At 51.4% G+C, this 23,011-nt stretch overlaps 2 protein-coding genes and 1 long non-coding RNA gene across 3 annotated transcripts in view; 1 reads left to right on the top strand and 2 right to left on the bottom strand.

Annotated features, from left to right (window-relative positions):
• Positions 1–1,614: 1,614 nt before the first annotated feature.
• Positions 1,615–4,995, bottom strand: LOC308235729. The gene is made up of 3 exons (XR_013959209.1): positions 4,866–4,995; positions 3,718–3,777; positions 1,615–3,442 (listed from the first exon to the last, which is right to left on the bottom strand). It is a non-coding gene; the product is annotated as an uncharacterized lncRNA (long non-coding RNA).
• Positions 4,996–8,764: 3,769 nt separating this feature from the next.
• Positions 8,765–20,678, bottom strand: IZUMO2 (IZUMO family member 2). Its single transcript, XM_080643671.1, has 7 exons — positions 20,425–20,678; positions 20,159–20,233; positions 15,437–15,523; positions 15,179–15,199; positions 13,701–13,781; positions 11,096–11,222; positions 8,765–8,872 (listed from the first exon to the last, which is right to left on the bottom strand). The coding sequence occupies exons 1-7, from the start codon at positions 20,648–20,650 to the stop codon at positions 8,830–8,832; spliced, it is 660 nt and encodes a 219-aa protein (XP_080499797.1). The 5' UTR covers positions 20,651–20,678; the 3' UTR covers positions 8,765–8,829.
• Positions 9,540–23,011, top strand: part of MYH14 (myosin heavy chain 14) — a 124,860-nt gene continuing 111,388 nt past the window's right edge. The window contains exon 1 of the mRNA XM_080643665.1: positions 9,540–9,557. The gene's annotated coding sequence lies outside the window, so the exon portion shown is untranslated. The remainder of the gene's footprint in view (positions 9,558–23,011) is intronic.

Genomic DNA, 23,011 nt, shown 5'->3' with positions numbered 1-23,011 from the left:
TGGGGCATGTGCCCTTGACCAGAATCGAACCTGGGACCCTTCAGTCCTCAGGCCGATGCTCTATCCAATGAGCCAAACCACTAGGGCTGCCTCATTCTTTTTTTTTTTTTTAAAATATACTTTATTGATTTTTTCACAGAGAGGAAGGGAGAGGGATAGAGAGTTAGAAACATCGATGAGAGAGAAACATCGATCAGCTGCCTCCTGCACAGCCCCTAATGGGGATGTGCCCGCAACCAAGGTACATGCCCCCGACCGGAATCGAACCCAGGACCCTTCAATCCGCAGGCCGACGCTCTATCCACTGAGCCAAACCGGTTTCGGCGGGCTGCCTCATTCTTGAATGACATCACTGATTATGACAGATGAGATAGGAAGATGGCTCCCAACTGCTGGGCATCCTCACCTAGCTGGACAGGTCACTTGCTGAGCTTCTGTCTCCTCCATCCTGGGCTCTTCCCCTCGCTCCAGGCGGGAAATCACATCGGGTTTAGATCCAGGAAGCCCTGATCCTGGAAAAGACTCGAGACGTGGCCATGGTCACAGGGAGGCCCCAGGACTGGGTCCACAGGGGAGATGCACACACTGGATGCCTGATGATTAGACCCTGTAATGGTCAAGGTAAGATTCCTTTCCTGAAGGCTACTATACTCCAGAGGGAGTCTGAGCCCAGAGGTCACTGTTTAAGGCTCTGGCTCTGTGCTGTTCAAGTTGAGTGTGAAATACACCCACATTCCACAGCACTTCATTGGGAGAAAAAGATAAAATAGCTCATTGATAATTTGTGTGTTATGATTTTGACATGTGCTGAAATGATATATTTTGGATAGATGGGATGAAACAAATTATATTGTTAAAATTCATTTGATCTGTTTATTTTTACTTGTTTATGCCTGCCGTCTTTGAGATCCTAATTTCTCTCTTCCGGTAGTGGGTTGAACAGTGCTCACCCCAAAATTATGTCCACAGGAGCCCAGAATGTGGCCTTGTTTGGAAATGCGGGCTTTGCAGATGTAATTAGTTAAGACGAGGTCCTACTGGGTTAGGGTGACACCAACCAACGACTGGTGTCCTTATAAGAAGAAAAGAGACACACAGACACATATTGGGGGGAAAGGCCATATGAAGATGGAGGCAGAGACTGGGGTGATGCAAGAACAAGACAAGAAACACCAGGATTGCCAGGAGCCCCTGGAAGCTGGAAGAGTCAGAGGGACCGTCCCCGGAGCTTTCCGAAGGACCATGGCCCTGCCAACACCTTGATTTTGTGCTTCTGGCTTCCAGAACTGGGAGAGAATGAATTTCTGCTGTTTTAAGCCACCGTGTTTGTGGTAGTTGTTACTGCAGCCGTAGGAAGCTAATACACCTCCCCACTGATCATTTCCAGGAGCAGACAAACATGCCGACAGGTCCTGCCTGACACACAAGCCTTCCTCTGGCTGGGGAATGTGAGGGAGGGAGAGAATGGAAGGGGAGACACTGAGGAGGCAGGCAGGGGCCAGTCACATAGGGTGTGAAGGAGCTGAGAGAGAGAGCAAGCCCAGGACTGGTGACTAGGTGAGTGGGGGACTGTCCTTGAGATGAGAGACTCAGAGCAGGAGTAGGTCTTTTTTAAAAATATATTTTTATTGATTTCAGAGAGGAAGGGAGAGGGAGAGAGAGGGAGAGAGAGACATCAATGATGAGAATCATCGACTAGCCGCCTCCTGCACGCCCCACACTGGGGATCGAGACCGCAACCCGGGCATGTGCCCTTGACTGAAATTGAACCCGGGACCCTTCAGTCCACAGGCCGACGCTCTATCCACTGAGCCAAACCTGCCAGGGCAGGAGTAGGTCTTAAGGGACATGGGGAGCTCAGTGGGGGCAGGGCCTTCCCAGGGAGGTGTTCTGGAGGCCACCAGCTACAGAGCTGGCACTCAGGGGACCAACTGAAGGGACCTCATTCTGCAAGACGTGCAGAAAAGAGTGAACACAGAGGCGGGCTGCTGTCCTGGGAACGGCCTCTCGCAACCCCGACTGCGCAGGGTTCCAGCATTCCCTGACAACACAGGGGCTCCCTGGGCCTGTTTGCACAAAAGAAGGTGGTTTCTCCGGAGCACCTGCTTTCCTTCGGGGAGTGTGGAATATTGGGATGTTCCCGGAGGGGGTGCGGATATGGCCGGCCCCCAGGGAAAACCCCGCGAATGTCTGATGAGCTTCCAGTCGACAGTGATGCTGAGGCTGTGGGTCCTCCTAGTGCAGTGGTCGGCAAACTCATTCGTCAACAGAGCCAAATATCAACAGTACAATGATTGAAATTTCTTTTGAGAGCCACATTTTTTAAACTTGAACTTCTTCTAATGCCACTTCTTCAAAATAGACTCGCCCAGGCCGTGGTATTTTGTGGAAGAGCCACACTCAAGGGGCCAAAGAGCCGCATGTGGCTCGCGAGCCGCAGTTTGCCAACCACGGTCCTAGTGCATCAGTGAACCTGGGAGCAGTCCTGGGGACCCTGAGGCGGGAGTTCAAGCAGAGTTTTTGATGAGTTTTGTGAGTGAGGAGGGCTGAGCCTGGAGCCTTTATACCACCAGAGCTTATAGGGAAAAGGAGATGGAGGAGCCAGAAGAAGGAATTGGGAAGGAAGAGATGGAGGGGGAAGGAAAGACAGAGCAGAGAGGAGGCTGGAGGGGGTCGGGGGAGAGGATGAGGCCTGAGCAGGGCCGGGCTGTGCAGACAGAGAGGAGGGGATGTGCAGAGAGCTGGGGTGAGTGGGTGGGTGGGGCACCACAGCTGTCTGTGCCTGGGGGTCTGGAGGACGTGGGGCCAACGAAGATGGGGACCCGATGGGGAGGAAGGAGCAGGTCAGTGCGGAGACTCTGAGCTCAGGGTGAATGTGGCGCATGTGGGGGGCCTTGCACAGGGGGCGGGGGCAGGAGGCGGGGCAGAGGCAAGTACAGAACTCAGGAGAAACATTGGGGAACAGCATTTATGTGCTTTGGGGAGAAGATTCGAAATGGAGCCTGTTGAGCGGAGGACATTGGGCGGAGGGGGCACTTGGAGTCCGAGATTCTGGAACAGACTCTCCCGCGTGGAGCCCGAGGTCCCCACACGTGGTGAGGGAAGCAAAAGCAGAGGGTGGCGCACAGGCCGAAGATTGTATGGAACAGGCAAGGGACTCAGGGTCCTCGGAGATGACCCTGGGACTCTAGGAAAAGCCCGGGGAGAGACAGAGACAGACAGAGGCCAGATGAGAGGAGCAGAGGGCACCACGTGACCCCAGTGCCACCCACAGAGGCACCGCGCCTCTCCCTGGGAAGGCAGAGGGAGGCCTCACTTAGTGAGAGAAGGTTCTGGTAGTTCTCCAGTATCACTTCCCAATACAGCTCCCTCTGGCCGGGCCCCAGCTGGCCCCCTCCTCCAAGGTGAAGTCCACAGCCACGTCCTTGAAGGTCACTGATCCCTGCAAGGCCAATTGTACAAGGTGGAGGAACACAGCCTTCCAGAACTCGGGGGCAGGAGAGGTCATAGGTGAGTAGCCTACCACTTGCTCCCTGGGCTGGAACAGGTTTCAGGGAACTGAATGAAGCCTGCCAAAACGCCTAGGCCAGTGGTCGGCAAACTGCGGCTCGTGAGCCGCAGCCGCGGTTTGCCGCTCTGTTGACTGAGTTTGCCAACCACTGGCTTAGGCAGCCGCTCACCCACGGCAGCTTGGCTAGGAAGCAGAACGAGACTCACCTTTCACATGACTCTTTACTGCCATCTGTTGGAAGAGCGTTATATAACACACCAATTATCCTATATAATAAAAGAGAAACATGTAAATTGACTGTACCTCTGCTACACTCACCAGCCAATCAGGAGTGAGTATGCAAATTAACCTGACAAAGATGGGAGGTTAATTTGCATACACAGGCGCCAGGTGGAGAGCAGAGCAGGAGAGCCAGTGGAGAGTTGGAGCAGCTTGGGGAACTTGGCTCCCCAAGCTGCCAGACGGAGAGCAGAGAGGGAGAGCTGGCGGCTTGGAGGACTTGGCAGAGTGGGAGGCTGTGGGACAGAGACAGAGTAGGAAACAGAGACAAAAGAGACCTGACAACTAATGCGGTGGGGGATATGGGAGGTGTGTGTGCGTGTGTGTTGTTTTTGCCATTAAGGACGTTATTGGGACAATTAACAAAATGTAAAGGGGGTCTGTCGGATTGTATGGGGGTTAGTTTCCTGATGTGTTCATAGTGCTATGGTTTTAGAGGAAAATAACCTTGCGTTAGAGAAAACACAGAAACTCTTGGGAGGGGGAGGGATGTGCACAGACCCGGAGAGAGGGGACCAGAGACTCAGGGAGGTGGACAGAGACGCAGAGAGAAAGCGACAGAGACACAGAGATAGAGCAGCAGACAGACGGAGTGGGGGTGGGGGTGGAGGTGGGGGGGATCAGAAAGAGACAGGAGAGACCCAGAGAGAGGGGTAGAGATGCTCACGTTGAGGACAGAGACCAAGGGCGTGGCTGTGCGGAGTACGCAGGAGCGCTCGGGTCAACGTGACCCCAGGTCAACCACTTATTAGCACTGTGACCTGGGAGACGCTGTGGCGGTTCCTTCACCTAAGGGAGGAAAGGTACGTTCTCCCTCCTACGGAGCGCAGCAGCCCCGCGCTTGGCCGGACTCCTGCAAACAGCAGGCGCCGGGGTCCTACAAGCTGAGGTCGTCCTAGTAGCGCGGATAGCAAGGGGTTCTGGGGACACCTGGCGAATGACAGGAGGTGGCGGGGCGCCGCCCACAGTTCCCTTCCCCCTCTCACCCCTATCCCGCCCCTGAGAGCCCGCCTCCCTGCCCAGCCTGGCCCGCACCCGCCCAGCTCGCGTTCAGGTCCGCCAGGACCCGACTCACCTGTGCGTCCCCGCGGGTTGCGAAGGGTGACCAGGCCTTCCCTCCCCTCTTCCCTCCGGCCCGCCGCGGAATGCACCTGCGCGGTCGCTGTCTTGGAACTATAGTAATTACGTCCTGGAGCTTTAAACGCGGCTTCGCAGCTGGACTACATCTCCCAGAAAACACGGCGGCTCCTCCCGGCTTAAGGTCTTTGGGGGCGGAGGAATGCTGGGAAATGGAGTCTGGAAATAGACTGTGCGGTGGGAATAAAAATTGCTCTAAATGCACAGGGGCTTTGCAGCTGGAAGAAACATGGTATTTGAGAAGTGTTTAGTTGCACCGGCACCGCGAATATTCCCTTTTAGCCAAATCTTTTCACTTGCAGTTTGGGGTGGCCGTGAGACTAAGTTTTGGCCAATAAAAAATGAGCAGAGCCGAAACCGGTTTGGCTCAGTGGATGGAGCGTCGGCCTGTGGACTGAAGGGTCCCGGGTTCGATTCCGGTCAAGAGCATGTACCTTGGTTGCGGGCACATCCCCAGTGGGAGGTGTGCGGGAGGCAGCTGATCGATGTTTCTAGCTCTCTATCCCTCTCCCTTCCTCTCTGTAAAATATCAATAAAATATATTAAAAAAAAAAAAGTGAGCAGAAGTAACAAGCATGCCTTGCCCAGATCGGGCCCATATTAACCTCCCATTTGTCACTTGCAGTCTTTTCCCTCCTGCTCATTCAGATGAAGAGTGTGACCCTGGAAGTCACATGTTGCAGACGGAAGAAGCTTAGGTTCCTGAATTGCAACTCCAATCAGAAACAAAATAATAGGAAGTTATTTTCAATTATATGGACTCAGGGGATCAGGGATCAGCCCATCCCGCCTACGAAACGTTACTGAGTCCTGAAACATGGGCAAATGCCTGCGAATGAATGTTAAAAGAACAAAAACTGCAAAGTTCCATAGCTTTCATGTGTATAAAGATGTAGAATATATGCATGCACGTGAATAAAAGCCAGATGGACGATTGCCAGAATAAAATAACAGCTGTCACGTCTGATGGTTAGGATCTCCAAAGGAGGAATGCACGAGGCAAAAAGCGGTAAAGAATTATGCATCTATTAGGTCATCTGGAAAACCAGGTGGGCTGAGCCCCCGAATGGCACCAGCACCCAGGGACAGGGTATCAGAGATTTTAAAGGACTCTAGGTGGGCTTTTCCTGGGCAGTGACTTCTCTGGGCGGGTCCGGATCCTAAGAAGGTCCGAGGGGAAGGATAATGGTCTTAGCAAGCGGATTGTGGTCTAAGCAAAAGCGAGTGTCAGCTGTGAAAGGGTCTACAGGTCAGTTCCCAGGGGAAGGGGTGTTGATTCAATTATCTGATCAGACCTAACGCGGGAACATCACGCAGTGGGTCTTACTAGTTTATGAAACTCGCACAACCACCCTGTAACGGGGTGTCAGCCAGCCCTGGGAGGCCTTTGCATCTCCGAGGCTGTGAGACCCAGCCACAGCCGGCAGGTTCAGGACAGCCCCTCTTTTCACTGCCAGGCTCCTGGGTCTGCTGTCCTCTCCGGCCCACGACTCTGGCCCTGGCTGGCCCTGGAAGCTTATTCCGGTCGCGTTCCAAAGCTCGTGGCCTCCCGTGTCTCCTCTCCAGTCTGTCCCCCACACAGCCCCAGAGCACACCCGCCCTTCCCCTGGCTCAGCGTCCCCCTCAGGAAAGCGTGGAGGCCTTAGCCTGGCATTTGAAGCCCGTGAGCCTGGGTCTGCCTTGCTTGACTGCCGTTTGGTGTGAGCTCTCTCCCTCGTCTGTACACAGCCACATCCCACGGTGTCCTCACATGCTTCCTCCTCGGTACATGAGCACGTGGAGAGAGAGAGAGAGAGAGAGAGAGAGAGAGAGAGAGAGAGTTTAAGCGTCTCTTCCTGTTCGTATGAGGACACTTGAAATGTTACTTTTAATTAGTTGACATTCAATATTTTGTATTCATTTCAGGTGTACCGCATAGTGGTTAGACCAGGGGTGGGCAAACTTTTTGACTCGAGGGCCACAATGGGTTCTTAAACTGGACCGGAGGGCCGGAACAAAAGCATGGATGGAGTGTTTGTGTGAACTAATATAAATTCAAAGTAAAGGAGCGGAGGGGAGAGCAAGAGAACCCTCCGCTCTTTCGGCTCCGCGGGCCGGATAGAACAGCTGAACGGGCCGGATCCGGCCCGCGGGCCGTAGTTTGCCCACGGCTGGTTAGACACTCATCTACTTTACCAAGTGGCCTCCCGACAGAGCAAGAACAAGCCATTCCTGTAGGACAGTCTCTCCGATTCCCACCCGGCCCAGCTGGAGCTGGCAACGCCCTCCCTGGGTTCCCACAGGAACGGCCCAGAATCCTAGCGCTGCTAAGATCATCATTGCTGAGCTGTAATTATTGATGACCGGCTGTCTCCCGCTGCATGCTCTGTGCTCTCGGGGAGTTCTCATCGCACTGTAATTGATGCTCAGTGTAATTATACCTTTACTGCATCGTGCATCGCTCCCAGGAAATTCCCAGGAAGTTAAGGGAGTGGCTGGACCAGTAGCGTGAAGACATTTTAAAATCCAAAACAGCACCGCTCCCCAAGCAGAAAGCACTTCGGGGACACCAGCTTGCACCCCCCCAGCCGGCACCTTTCCTGTAGTGAGCTTCAGTGTGGCTACCAACTCACATGAGTGTGAAGTAGAGCATCGTGGACGGGTCTACAGTTGCCCTGCCCCAGCCAGTCGCAGGTAACGGTGACCTCACGGGCGCTCAGAGCCTCGTTGCCAAAGCGACTGGCATCTGCGGACTCCAGGCAAGTGCACCGCCAGTGTGGGGAAAGCAAGGGAGGCAGGGACAGTGGAGAGCCAGAAACTACCATTCCCAGAATCCTCTTGGTTGGAGTAGGGTCTAGAGGTCCCAGCCTCTTCTCCACCTCTTCAAAACCTCTACATTTATCTATCTATATAGAAGCCTAAGCGACTGTCTGACCTTTCGACCGTCCCTTCGGTAGCTATGATGCACACTGACCACCAGGGGGCAGACACTCAGCGCAGGAGCTGCTGAGCTGCGGTGACTTGGCAGCTGGGGTTCTTGGGTGACGCACCTGGAACCAGAGAGGAGGGAGCCTAATTCCGGGGTGCGTCACTTGAGAACTGCCCTCTCGCAATCTGGGACCCCTAGGGCAGTGGTCGGCAAACTCATTCGTCAGCAGAGCCAAATATCAACAGTACGATGATTGAAATTTCTTCGGAGAGCCACATTTTTTAAACTTAAACTTCTTCTAACGCCACTTCTTCAAAATAGACTCGCCCAGGGCTGGGGATCGAACCTGCAACCCAGGTACATGCTCTTGACTGGGAATCAAACCCAAGACCCTTAGATGCGTGGGGCAATGCTCTAACCACTGAGTGACATCAGCCATGGCTTGCTTTTTTTTTTTTTTTTTAATCAAGTAGTCCCTCCCATCAAGCATCCTCATGATCTAAACCCTGAATGAGAGAGCAACAGTTCTGCCAGCAGGTTCGGAAGCAGAAGGGTACCATGTGACCCAAATCTATTTGCTTTCTGCTTTGGGGTTAGTGAGTTGCAGGAGTTCTGACAGCTAAAGATTTCCATGAAAATGCACCTGAATCTATTCAGGAACAACAGAGGGTGAACAGCTAAGAGTTCAGGGAGGGAAAGGTGGATTCTCCACGCTGACCTCGGCTGGCCTCGGCCTGACTGGCCTTTCCGGTCCCACTATGGTGTCACCTCATTTTTGGACGCGTTGCCCCCCCCCCCCGCCCCGACCCCCAAATAGGAATGGTTGTCCCTTCAAGCTCTCCCTGCAGGTTGTCCATCCCTCTTCAAGGTTGGTGTTCAGAGCTGGACCGTTAGGGAAAGGGTCCTCCAGGAACTGATGGAGCCATTGAGAAATTTGTCACAGACTTTATTCAATTTCTTTTCCTTTCCCCTTTACAAACCCCAAACCACCACCCTACTGCAGCAGGAGTTTCCGGTTATGCCTGTAAGTAACAGCCCTGGTCGGAGAGAAAGGCGTGGGGGTTAGAAAGAGGACTGCAGGCCCCTCTATGTCAACTGATGCCCTCCCCCCACCAAAAAAAAAAAAAAAAATCTTCTGGCTAATCATCGGCCTTATTTGACTTAGCCAATGACATCTGGTTTCCGGGCTGATTTGCAGGGCGCTCGGCCAATCAGTGTTGGCTCATGAGGAGCGAAAGGTTGGGACTGGGAGTGAGGGTAAAATGTGGACACCGAGAGTGGAGGAAGACGGGGAGACAGGGAGAGACAGGGGCACAGGAAGAGAGACTCAAAGACAAGGGAAAGACAGAGAGAAATGAGGAAAAGAGAGAAGAAGCAGGTGTCGTAGGTGGAACTGTGTTCCCCCCAAAGGTATGTCCAAGCCCTCACCTCCTCACCGCCCCCACCCCCACCCCCGGACCATGCATATGACCTTTTTGGAAATAAGGTCTTTGCAGATGTAATTACGTTAAGGTCAAATGAGAGCATTCGGGGTTTAGGCTGGACCCTACATGCGAAGGCTGGTGTTCCTATGAAAGAGAGGAAGGAAAAAACACGCAAACACCACAACATGACAACAGCAAGGAGATCTGAGACCCTGGCAGAGGCAGAAGCCACGTGAGTGAAGACCGAGGCAGAGATCGGAGGAAAGCCATGAGCTAGGGATGACAGCAGCCACCAAAGGTAGGAGGCCGGGGTGGAATGGATTCTCCTTCGGAACCTCCAGAAGGGAGCCCCCGCCCGCACCCCCCCCCCACCGCCAACCCCTTGATTTGGGGCTTCTGACCTCCGGAATTCTAAGAGAATACCTTTGCTGCCTTAAGCCACCCAGGATGTGGTCATTAGTTACAGCAGCGACAGGAAACTAATACACAAGGAGTGGGGGCGGGGGGGCGGGCGGGAGCAGGGGGAGAGCTGAGAGGGAGATGGAAGCTGGGCCAGAGGCTGAGGGAGACAGAAACGGAATTAAGACAGAAAGGAAACCCCAGAGATGGGAGAGGGCAAGACAGGGAGAGAGGTTCACAGCTGGGGGAGGGGAGAGCGCTGGGTGAAGGGCGGCAGAAAAAGAGGGAGATGGGAGAGGAAAGAGGTAGATTTGAAGCAGCAGAGCGGGGCTGGCAGACAGGAGGGATCTGCGGGCCACACGGGGTAGGGGAGTCAGAAACACAGACCCAGAGCCAGGGGAGACCTTCAGAGAGAGGCAGAGAGGAACAGAGACACAGACCCAACCCCGGGCCAGGGGAGATGAGAGGGGGTGGCGGGTCTGGGCCTGGGACGGAGGAGGGGCGGAGAAAGCCCAGTGAAGAGGCAGAGAGGTGAGAGTCTCACAGAGGGAGGGAGAGGAGGGGACACGCCAGAGCGAGCTCACCCTACAGCGGACATTCACGTGCTCAGTGCCGATTCCCCGGGAGGGAGGCACTGGGAGCGTCTAAAATTGAGCCCCAAGACACGGAGGTGTCAGAGAACGGAGGGTGAGGGGCAGCGAGAGACTGGAGAGGGGACTGAACTGGGACAAGCAGACGGGCAGGGAGGAACACTCAGAGGTGGAGGGGATGGCGAAGGCAACGTCTCCCCTGGGCACTGTGGGGTCCGTGCTTGGGGCCCAGGGAAATGTTTTCATTTTAAAGACTTTTAAAAGCAGAAGAAAATAATGTAACAGCGAATAATAACAATAATAACAATAATAATTTAAAAATCCAGCTTGGAATATACCTGTCTTCAAATCAGCACATTCACAAAATACAGTTTTGGTTTGGTTTTGTCTTTGGAGGAAGCGACCCACAAAAGCAAAAATGCTGAGGACCCAGGAAAGACATAGTGTAGTCCAGTGATGGGGGGGTGGGGGGAGAGAGAGAGGGAAAGGAGGAGGAGGAGGAGGAGGAGGAGGAGGAGGAGGAGGAGGAGGAAGAGGAGGAAGAAGAGGAAGGGAAGAGCGAGAGAGAAAGAGGAAAGCAGAGAGGAAAAAAGAGGGGGAGAGAGAGAGAGACAGAGGGAAACAGATGGACAGAGAGAGAAAGTGTCTGGGGAGATTCCCGAATGACACAGGGACGCACTAGGGCAGTGGTCAGCAAACTGCGGCTCGCGAGCCACATGCAGCTCGCGAGCCGCGGTTTGCCGCTCTGTTGATTAATGAGTTTGCCGACCACTGCACTAGGGCATTGCCACTTGTGGGGGCTCAGTGGGGCCTTTGGGGGCGTCAGGTGAGGGCAGGGATGACTCACGAAGCCACGATGACCCCAAAGGCAAAGACGGCCAGGCACACAGAAACGATGATGCCAAGCTGGACCTGATTCCGCGGGTGTCCCCTCTCTGTGCCGTACTGCAGGGCCGTGCGGGGCTGCCTGTCAACTGACAGCCGGAACCTCCATTGCCACCCTTCCCTTGACCTTGATCGCACCCACTGCTCACTCAGCAACCTGGGCCTCCTTCCCACCTCGTGGCCCGTGGCCTCTCCTGGGGTCTCTCTCTCCATTCATCCATTCCTGGAAGTCTGTGTCCCAGGCACCTTTCAAGGTGCTCGGGATACCAGTGTGAACTCACCCCTGCCCCCTCCTCCCTCCCCGCTCCGTGAAGAGCCAGCGAAGAGCCCAGTGCTAAATGCATCTCATTGGACGGGGGTCAGGGTGGGAGGCGGACTTGGTTCGCTCCTTTGCCAAGAACATGACAGAGGAATGCAAAATGCTGACAATCTCATGAGAAAAAGGAAGCCTGCATCTTAGCTGGCGACTCTGAAGGTGGCCTTGGGAGTGCCATCCTGCACCTCCCACTCGCACCCTTTCATTCCGTCAGCAGACTCTTGGCTCGACCTTCAAAATATATCCGGTATCTGAACCACCTCCTGGGCTCCTGACCCGGTCTAGCCCATCCTCACCTTCACAGGATCCTGGCTTCTCCTCCCTGCAGTTCCCAACGTGGCCACAGGGGGTGCCTGTTAACCCCTTAGTCCACTCATGTCCCTCTTCTGCTCAGAGCCCTCCCAGAGCTCATCTCTCATCTACACTATTAAAAGAGAAATATGCAAATTGATAGTATCTCTGCGACACCCACCAGCCAATCAGGAGTGGGTATGCAAATTAACCCAACAAAGATGGAAGTTAATTTGCATACACAGGCGTGGGGCGAAGACTGAAGACTAAAGAAGACTAAAGACTGAAGAGGCTTGGCTTCTCCGCTGCAGCCAGAGCGAAGGCCTGGGTCCCGGGTGCCAGAGGAAAACTGGTGCTGGCAGCCAGGGGAAGGAAGGCCTATTGCATGAATCTTCGTGCAACAGGCCTCTAGTTCGGAATAAAAGCCCAGACCTAGCGGGTTTGGCTCAGTGGATACAGCGTCGGCCAGTGGACTGAAGGGTCCCAGGTTCGATTCCTGGCCAGGGCAACATGCCTGGGTTGCGGGTTCCATCCCCAGTAGGAGGCATGCAGGAGGCAGCCAATCAATGATTCTCTCTCATCATTGATGTTTCTATCCCTTTCTCCTTCACTCTCTGAAATCAATAATAAAAAAGAATTATTCTGCCCCAAATATCAGTAGTGTCAAGGTTGAGAAAGCCTAGTCTAACCCTTCATTCCATCAAAATGTGGGCTCCATGACTTGGGTCTCCCATTCTGCTGATCCTAAGTTTGGGGCATTGAAGGGTGCTCAAGGAATTTGTTGTAAACACTGCTCTAAGGGAGCAAATAGACAAATTCCTTTTTTTTTCAGCTTGTCAATGTCATGAGGGAAAATAGTAAGAAAAACACGTGTCGATTAAATAATGAAGTGGAAAAACAACCTAACCATTGAGTGATATGAGCAGTCCTTTCATTGGACTTCTGTTTGAACGAAGGGACAATTCGGGAAGTTGGAAAAGGAATTTGGAGTTATTTGATATTGAAGAGTTGTTGTTAGGTTTGTTGAGGGTGGGAATGGCATTGTGCTTATGTAGGAAATGTCCTTGTTTTTAGGGACACATTATTAATGGGTGAAATTTCATGATGCCCGATTTCTTTTAAAACACTGTGGCAAAAAATAAGTGAATCAAATCGGAGAAAATTCATGGTCAAGATCATTTGATAGAAAGCTCTGCTTTAAAGAGTGTGATCAGGGAGTCCTCTCTGAGGAGGTAAACTTTGAGACTTTGCTGAATGAGGGAGTCAGAGAAGCAGTGTGACAGAGGGAGGGAACTGCATATGAAAAGGTCCAGCATGATTCTTCAATCTTTTTTGTTTTTAAATCCTCACCTGAGGATATTTTCCCATTGATTTTTAGAGAGAGGGAAAGACACAGAGAAATATCAATGTGAGAGAAACACATTGATTGATTGCCTCCTACATGTGCCCTGACCAGGGCCCAGGCCGGGGAGGAGGAGCCTGCAACTGAGGTATGTGCCCTTGACCGGAATCCAGGTCCACAGGCCGACGACGCTCTGTCCACTGAGCCAAACAGCTAGGGCCATGATTATTCAATCTTGATGTGTATTGGGGGGTCCATTGTACTATTTTCTCTGCTCTGAGGATATGTGTTTGTTTTTTTGTTGTTGTTGTTTTTTTAAATCTCAATGAGTGAATAAATTAAGGATATCCTTTCAGACTCCCCAGGCGCGACATTGGCTAAAAATAAAATACCTTTTTGCACCTGCCATTCTGGTCGTAGATGCATTGTCAAGTTACAGAGGAGTCTTCCCATTTAACAGCAGGGACAAATGAATCTCAGAATGTGGAAGCACCTTCTGGGCCTCACCGTAAGCAAGTTCAGGGCAGAATTCAAGGCTGCATGTGGGAGACCCCAAAACCCATATCCACTGGGACCGGCTGACATCTCTCATGTCTACCACCACCCACAAGAGCTTACCAAAACAGTTATTCTTTTTAATGCATTTGGGACTGGTCTTCAGGCAATGTAAACAGTCCAAGACCTCTTCTGTTAGCATGTCTGGACAAGGGGAAAGGGAGACATGGGATGAGGGAGGTATCAGACAATTGGCACGGGGTGGGAAGACAGAAGGGGAAAGAGGATATGGAATCCCTTGCCTCTCATGAATTTGGGGGTCCCATGTGCAGCAGAGCAAGCTGAGCAAAATGCACTGACGATTCACATTCAAAATAATCCTATATAATAAAAGGCTAATATGCAAATTGTCCCCTTGGGAGTTCTACTGGGAGACCAGGAGTTCAATTGCTCGCTATGATGTGCGCTGATGATCAAGGGGTGGCAGGGAACATGGCAGGCGACCAGTGGCAGCAGGGCATTGAGGGAGCAAGGGAAGGGGGGGTGGGCAAGGAACCTGATTGGTCCTGATCACCAGCCAGGCCTAGGGACCCTACTCTGGATGAATTTCGTGCACCGGGCCTCTAGTTTGTATATATTTATAAAATATATACAAATTGATGGAAGAGTTCAATTAAGTTGCAGCTGTTCAGATAACCCAACATTCTGTTTGTAGACATTTAATTAATCAAAATTAAACACATGTTTAATTAAATATCTACAAAGGAATGCTTTCACATCTCTATTCCTATTTTGCAGCCACCTGTGGCATAGACTGGCTGGATGCTCACTCAGCTGTCTCCTCAGCTTCCTGCCACACGGGAAGACTACATTTCCCAGGCTTCTTTGCAGTAGGTTTGAGAGCATGTGACTGAGTCCTGGCCAATGGAAAGCGGGCAGAGGAATGCAGAGCCAATTCCCAGGCTTGGCTATAAAAGTTCCTGCGGGATTCCCTATTCTTTCTCCGTTTTGAAGCTTGCTGAGAAGGCACTACCCGGGTGCAGCCTGGATCCCTGAGTCAGCACTTGGAAGAACTGCTCAACTCAGTGGAATTTTATTTTTTTTTAACTCAGTGGAATTTGAGTCAAAGAGAACTAAACCTTTCTTTTGTTAAACCACTGAAATTCGGGGTTTGTTACTAGGACATAGCTCTCCTATCCTCTCTAACATTCCCTCAAAGTACTTTCTTTTGCAGATTGCACCTTTCATAAGCCCTTAAAAATCAGATATCCATAAGCACTAGAACTTCGGACCCACTAGAATCACGACCCACAGGTTGAGAACCGCTAGCAGGGTCACCTAAGACCATCGGAAAACACAGATATTTACATTACGATTCATAACAGTAGCAAAATGACAGTTATGAAGTAGCAACGAAAATAATTTTATGGTTGGGGGTCACCACAACATGAGGAACTGTGTTAAAGGGTCGTGGCATTAGGAAGGTTGAGAACCACTGAACTAGATGGAGTAGGTGTGACAGTGGGGCTTGATTTGTGGGTAAAGAGGTATAGAAGGGTGAAAAGCAGGAAGAGATAGACAAGAAGTCTATCAGGACTCACGGCAAATTTTCCGATCACAGGCTGCAAGAGAAAAGAGCTGAGGTGAGATAAGTTGGGACATCAATTTGAGAATCTGATCAAGGTAAGGAGCCAGGAGAGGAAGGGAGGAATGAGTCTGGGAAAGAAGAGGAAGGAATATTAGTGAGGGGCAGAGAAGGCTGAGTTGGACGGGAGGGGAGGGAGGAGTTTGGGAGAAAAGGTGAGAGAAGGGGATGGAGTGATAACGAGGAGGGGACTTGGTGGAGAGGGGTGCTGCACCTTTTAGTTCATACGACCTTAAACCTGCCTTGAGTTTCTTGGTCACCTTCCTCCTAAGAGTCACCAGCTCTTCCAGCAGAGGCCCATCTGAGGAGAGAGAGAGATCCTTGGGAGGCACTCAGCATCCCATCGGCAGCTTCAAAGAGAAGGGACGAGGAAACTCTCTTTCATTCGCCAGGAGTACCAAGACCAGGTCTTACTCGGGGTCCACTGGGCAAACCCATGGCTTGCAAAGTCCTGCATCTAGCTTCCGTGAGCCCAGCTTCTGGCTGAGCAGCGCTCCCCCTGTGGGAGGGCACTGACCACCAGGGGGCAGCTCCTGTGTTGAGCGTCTGCCCCCTGGTGGTCAGTGCGTGTCATAGCGACCGTGACACGCACTGACCACCAGGGGGCAGACGCTCAACACAGGAGCTGCCCCCTGGTGGTCAGTGCCACCTTGGTCGATTTGCATATTAGCCTTTTATTATATAGGCTTACCTAGACCTGCGCTCTCCAATATGTCAGCCAGGAGCCACACATGGCTGCTGAGCACTGGAAATGGGTTAGTCTGAACTGAGATGTGCGTGCGGTTCATCTAAAATGGATGCTAGGTTTTGAAGACATGGTATGAAAAAAGATAATTGTAAAATATCAATAAGTCATTTTTATATTGGTTGCATGTTCAAATGGCAGTATTTTAAGTATGGGGTTAAATAAAATACATTACAATTAATTTCACCTGCTCTGTCTACCTTTTAAAAAATGTGGTTACTAGAGCCTGGCTGGAGTGGCTTAGTGGTTGAGCATCAACCCACGGACCAAGAGGTCCCTGGTTCGATTTCCAGTCAGGGCATATACCTGGGCTGTGGGCTCAGTCCCCAGTAAGGGGTGTGCAGGAGGCAGCCGATCAATGTTTTTCTCTCATTGATGTTTCCATCTCTTTATCCCTCTCCTTTCTCTCTCAAAAACCAATAAGAACTTATTTTTTAAAACTGTGGCTACTAGTGCCAAAACCGGTTTGGCTCAGTGGATAGAGCGTCAGCCTGCGGACTGAAAGGTCCCAGGTTCGATTCCGGTCAAGGGCATGTACTTTGGTTGCGGGCACATCCCCAGTGGGAGGTGTGCAGGAGGCAGCTGATTGATGTTTCTCTCTCATTGATGTTTCTAACTCTCTATCCCTCTCCCTTCCTCTCTGTAAAATATCAATAAAAATATATTAAAAAAACAAAACAAAAAAAACTGCGGCTACTGGAGCCCTAGCTGGTTTGGCTCAGTGGATAGAGCGTTGGTCTGTGGATTCAAGGGTCCCGGGTTCGATTCTGGTCAAGGGCACATGCCCGGCTTGCGGGCTCAATCCCCAGTAGGGGCGTGCAAGAGGCAGCTGGTCAGTGACTCTCTCTTGTCATTGATGTTTCTATCTCTCTCTCTCTCTCTCCCTTCCTCTCTGAAATCAATGAAAATATATTTTTTAAAAACAAAACAAACTGTGACTACTAGAAAATAAAAAATTACACATGTGATACCTATTTGTTCCCGACATTGTATTCCATTGGCCAGCATTGTACCCTGAAGCCGCCTAAGTTTATGTCACTCTCCTAGATGGCTCACTGAAGTCCAGATGTGTATATGCAACTATCCAATCAGGACCTCCCCTTGGACGTCTAAATAGGCATCTTAAGCTCAATAAGTTCAAAACTTAACCTCAATATTCTCCTCCAGCCCTGGCCGGTGTGGCTCAGTTGGTTGGGCATCGTCCAGAGCACCAAGGAGTTGCTGGTTGGATTCCTGGTTGGGGCACGTGCCCGGGTTGTGGGCTTGATCCTGGGTAGGGGGTGTGTGGGAGGCAGCCTATCTATGTTTTGCTCTCACATCAATGTTTCTCTCTCTCAAATATCAATAAAAATATATTTAAAAAATTCTCCTTCAAACCTGCTCCCAACCCCTGGTCTTCATTTTAGTAGATTCAGGTGCCATGGCTCTACTTGCTCAGGCCAAAATCCTTGGGTGCTATCTTTGACCCCTTTTTCTCACATCCCACATGCAATTTGCCAACATGCATGTCAGCAAGTCCTTTTTGTTCAATATTCAAGATCAATCTAGAAATCCCATCATTTCTCACCCCCTCCACGGCCACCCCTGTGCTGGTCCAGCCAGCATCATCTCTTGCCTGGGCCATCACTGTATCTTCCCACTGGTCTCCAGCCTTCCTTCCCCCTGGCCATGCTAACATCTGTTTCCACATCTGGATGGATCCTGTTCAACCTCAGTCAGCTCGCTCGCATCACGCTTCCGCTCAGAACCCTCCCACGTGACCCAGAATAGAAGCCAAAACTCCTTACCGTGGCCTAGAAGGTGCTGCTGGGTCTCCCCGTCCCCTCCCCCTTACCTCTCAGACCCGTCTTCCACTCCTCTCCCTCTCCCTCCCCCTCTCTCCATTGCAGCCTCCCTGGCCTCCTTGAGGTTCTGTGAATATGCCAAGCACAGACCCAGCTAGGGATTGCGCTAACTTCCGCCTGCAGTCCTGACCCCTGACCCTTTCACGGCTACTTCCCCCTCCTTCTGTCTTTTCTCACATGTCGACGAGACTCTTCGGGGTCTTGGCTGCCCTGCTCTAAATTGCAACCCCCACCCCTGCTCCCAGCACTGCTCATTGCCTGTCCCTGCTTTATTCTCTCCCCCCCCCCATGGTATTTGTCCCCTACAGAGTCCTCAAACTTTTTAAACAGGGGGCCAGTTCACTGTCCCTCAGACCGTTGGAGGGCTGGACTATAGTTTAAAAAAAAAAAACTATGAACAAATTCCTATGCGCACTGCGGGCCCGGGACAAGTCGGCTGCTAAGCAGGACAGGCAGCGGCACCCGGCGGGCCGGATAAATGTCCTCGGCGGGCCACATGTGACCCGCGGGCCGTAGTTTGAGGACACCTGGACTATAGGGTGCAGTGCAGGGTTACTCAGCAGGCCTGGGTTGTCCAAACCCCGCACATCACAAAGAAAGGTTTGGCTCTTGCCCGACTCCTTGTGGGTGACCTCAAGTCCTCGGACTGCCTTCCCTGTAAGAGTGTCCCCCTTTATTTGGGAGCCTTGGGCCGCACCGCAGCCCGTGCTAACACGGTGATGGATGGTAGGAGCTTGCCATGTGGTAGCAGCTGGACTGCTGAAGAGGCTGGAGGCTGAGTAACCAAGGTCAGCCACTTGGGTTCGCAGGGGGATGCAACCAAACCCCAGTAACATAATGGAATAGTCATAACACGATTGGCCCCGGGCTCTTCAAAAATGCCAGCGTCATAAAAGACACCTGAATGCAAGATGTGATCCCAGGACAGATCAAGGATGGAAAGAAAATGAGAACGTCCTTCCTTGTTCTCAGGAGATCACCTGCTGAAGAATTCAGCGGGTTTGTTTTTTTGTCTGTCTGTCTGTTCTGGTTAATCCTCATCGGAGGATATTTTTCCATTGATTTTTTTTTAGAGAGAGTGGGGGAAGGAGAGACAGAGAAACATTGATGTGAGAGAGATACATCGATTGGCTGCCTCCTGCACGCACCAGGGCCTCCGGGGAACCTGCAACCAAGGTCCATGCCCTTGACCAGAATTGAACCCGGGACCCTTTCGTTCCCGGGCAGATGCTCTATCCACGGAGCCAAACAGGCTTTGACAAGAATTCACTGTTGAAGTCAGTGTTGAAGTTAGGGTTGAAGTGTCACAAACTCTCACCTGGCGCACGCGCACGCGCACACACACACACACACACACACACACACACACGCTTTAGTGGGTGGGCTCGCCCTAACTGGTGTGGCTCAGTGGATAGAGCGTCAGCCTGCGGACTGAAAGGTCCCAGGTTCGATTCCGGTCAAGGGTATGTACCTTGGTTGCGGGCACATCCCCAGTAGGAGGTGTGCAGGAGGCAGCTGATCGATGTTTCTAACTCTCTATCCCTCTCCCCTCCTCTCTGTAAAAAAATCAATAAAATATATTTTTTTAAAAATGGGAGGACTCTTCCTTAGTGTCCTCCCCCCTGTTCCATCCCTTTAGGTGGGGCAAGGCTTCTGGGGCTTAGACCAGGCTCCCCCAGCTCCCCCAAGTCCACAGGGCCTCTGCTGCCCTCTGCTGGGGAACTGTCATAAGGCCCAGGCGAATCTCCAAGGACTAACTCTGTGAATGGTGCCAGCCCCCACCTGGTTGGGTGGTGGTGAGGAATACAGGGTCTGAGCCAGATGTCCCAGGTTCAGATCCTTCTCTCTCTTCCCAGCTGTGTGACTTCGGGCATGGCTAAGCCTCAGTCTTCCCCTCTGGGTAAACTGTGGTAGACTTTTTAAATAAAGCACTGTGAACCCTACCACACACACAGTAAAGGTTATGCTCATGTGTTTGCCTTGTATTTTTGTTTTGTTTTTTTGTTTTTTTTTGCTTAACCATCACCCGAGGATATTTTTCCATTGATTTTTAGTGAGAGTGGAAGAGAGGGGGAAAGAGAGAGAAACATTGATGTGAGAGAAACACATGCATTGGTTGCCTCCTGCACGCGCCCCGACAGGACTTGGGGCCCTGGGAGGAGCCTGCAACCAAGGTACATGCCCGTGACCGGAATCGAACCCGGGACCCTTTGGTCCGCAGGCCGACGCTCTATCCACTGAGCCAAACCAGCTAGGGCTGCTTTGTATTTTTAAGTCAAGAGGAAGCTGGTGGACAGGTGGCACGGGAGGGGGAGGGGCAGGGTAAAGGCTCTCCCTTAGTTCCTACCTCTCAGAGAATCAACCCTTAACTTGTTTATTTGATTCTTCGCAAAGATCGCCACAAGGTCCAGGTGATACATCTCTGAGGAAGAGAGGGGAGGGAAATCCAGTGGGTCCCTCCCAGAGCCAAGCGACCCCTCCTATCTCCCTGCAGGATAGGCCTCCCCCCTCTAGGGGGCGTGGTCCCAAAGCGTCTCCCACCCCAGCCTCTGGCTCGGACCCCACTGTCCCTTTCTCCACGGTGCTGGGCACCCTCCCCTCCCCAGCACGCACCTATTTTCCCCACAAACACGTTCGTGGCGTAGTCCCTGAAGAAAGGCCCCTCCATGCCCAGCAGCAGGGCCTGCGCGCGGGCCCGCAGGTGCTCCCGGCCGAAGCGGCTGGGAATGAGGTCGAGGCGCAGCTGGCGCAGGGTCTCCTGCACCGAGTGGTCACACTGCAGGCAGCCCCAGCCCCCGCTTAGGCCCATGAGCAGCAGGAGGGCCAAGGCCAGAGGCATGGCAGGGCCTATGTGATGTCACAGAGAGACCCGCCCCCGGCCGGCCCCGCCCCCTGGGTGAGGGCGGGGTCAGGGAGGCCCTGGGAGAGACACTCCTGCAGGCAGGTATTTGCTGAGCACCTACTCTGTGCCAGGCCCTGGGCCAGGCACTGCAATGTATGGCTGAGGCAAACAGTCTCTGCTCACATCGTTTACATACATTCGTTCCAACAAGTGTCAGTGGTGCACCCACTATGTGCCGGGCGCTGGAGAGAGTCCAGGTGTCGATGGACTAATGAGTGGTCAAGCAAAGTGTGGTATGTCTATGGCTATGCAATGGGATAGTATTCAGTCTTAAAAAGGACATTCTGCCCTAGCCGGTTTGGCTCAGTGGATAGAGCGTCAGCCTATGGATTGAAGGGTCCGGTGTTCGATTCCCGTCAAGGGCACATGCCTGGATTGCCCGCTCGGTCCCCAGTAGAGGGCGTTCAGGAGGCAGCAGATCAATGATTCTCATCACTGATGTTTCTATCTCTCCCTCCTTCTTCCTTCCTCTCTGAAACCAATGAAAGTATATTTTTTTGAAAAAGGAGGACATTCTGACATATGCTACAAAATGGATAGACCTTGAGGGCATTATGCTAAGTGAAAGAAGCCAGCCAAGAAAAGACAAATCTACACGATTCCGCTCACATGAGGTATTTAGACTCCCGAAAACAGTCAAATTTACACTCAGGATATTTAAAATTGCTTTGATCTATTGAACCATACTCAGATTTCCCCAAATACCTTCTAACTTTCTTGCTTCAATATCACCATCTCTGAGGGAGGGGCAGGAAAGCAGCCACAGACAATATAGGTATGCATGGATGTGGCTGTGTGCTGATAAAACTACTTAAGGACACTGAATTCTGAATCTCATATAATTTTTTAAAAAATATTTTTATTTCAGAAAGGAAGGGAGAGGGAGAGAGAGAGACAGAAACATCAATGATGAGAGAGAATCATTGATCAGCTGCCTTCTGCACAACCCCTACTGGGGATCGAACCCACAACTCCGGCATGCGCCCTGACCGGAATTGAACCCAGGACCTTTCAGTCCACAGGCTGATGCTCTATCCACTGAGCCAAAACGGCTAGGGCTGAATCTCATATGATTTTAACATATCACAAAATATTCTTTTTTTAAACCCTCATCTGAGGACATGTTCATTGATTTTTAGAGAGAGGAGAAGGGGGAGAGAGAGAGAGGGCGGGACGGAGAAACACTGATGTGATATGAGAGAGAAACATCAATCAGTTGCTTCCCACACGCATCAGGGCCGGAAATCAAACTTGAAACCTGGACATATGCTCTGACCAGGAGTTGCACCCGTGATCCTTCGGTGTACAGGACGATGCTTCAACCAACTGAGCTATACCAGCCAGGGCACAAAATATTATTCTTTAGACTTTTTTCAACCCTTTAGAACCATAAAGGCCATTCTTAGCTTGAGGGTCATAGTTTGCCATTAACTCTTAACTTATACAATTTATAATTCTTATTGTTTTGGTCTTTCATATCATCCAACGAACCCCTTGAGTATCTTGTTCACCATTATGTCCTCAAACCCTAGGAAGGCACCTGGCATGCGACAGGCGTTCGATACATACTTGGTGAATGAAAAAAGGCCGTTTCCCTTTCTGAGCCTGTTTCCTTCGTAAAATGGGGATAATAATATACTGACCTTATTCTCCGGCGAACTGGTGTAAACCCGTGTTCGCACTGTCCAGTATGTAAGCCACTGGTCACACTGAGCACTTAAAATGTGGTGTGAGAAATGGGATTTTATTGTTTGGTTTTTTTTTTTTAATATTTTATTGATTTTTTACAGAGAGGAAGGAAGAGTGATAGATAGTCAGAAACATCGATCAGCTGCCTCTTGCACACCTCCTACTGGGTTTGTGCCCGCAACCAAGTTACATGCCCTTGACCGGAATCGAACCTGGGACCTTTCAGTCCGCAGGCTGACGCTCTTCCACTGAGCCAAACCGGTTTTGGCGAGAAATGGGATTTTAAAAATTCTGTAACTATGCCCTAACTGGTTTGGCTCAGTAGATAGAGCGTCGGCCTGCAGACTGAAGGGTCCCAGGTTCGATTCTGGTCAAGGGCATGTACCTTGGTTTTGGGCACATACCCAATAAGGAGTGTGCAGGAGGCAGCTGACCAATGTTTCTCTCTCACTGATGTTTCTAACCCTCTATCCCTTACCCTTCCTCTCTGTAAAAAATCAATAAAATATATTTAAAAAAATAAAAATAAAAAAATAAAAATTCTGTAACTATAATTCATTTAAACTTAGATTTAAAAAAAGAAATCCTTGCTTCAGTTATTGGGAAACA

This window comes from Plecotus auritus, assembly GCF_963455305.1.
Source record: "Plecotus auritus genome assembly, chromosome: 10".
Lineage (NCBI taxonomy): Eukaryota > Metazoa > Chordata > Mammalia > Chiroptera > Vespertilionidae > Plecotus > Plecotus auritus.
This window is presented reverse-complemented; position numbering and strand designations above follow the sequence as displayed.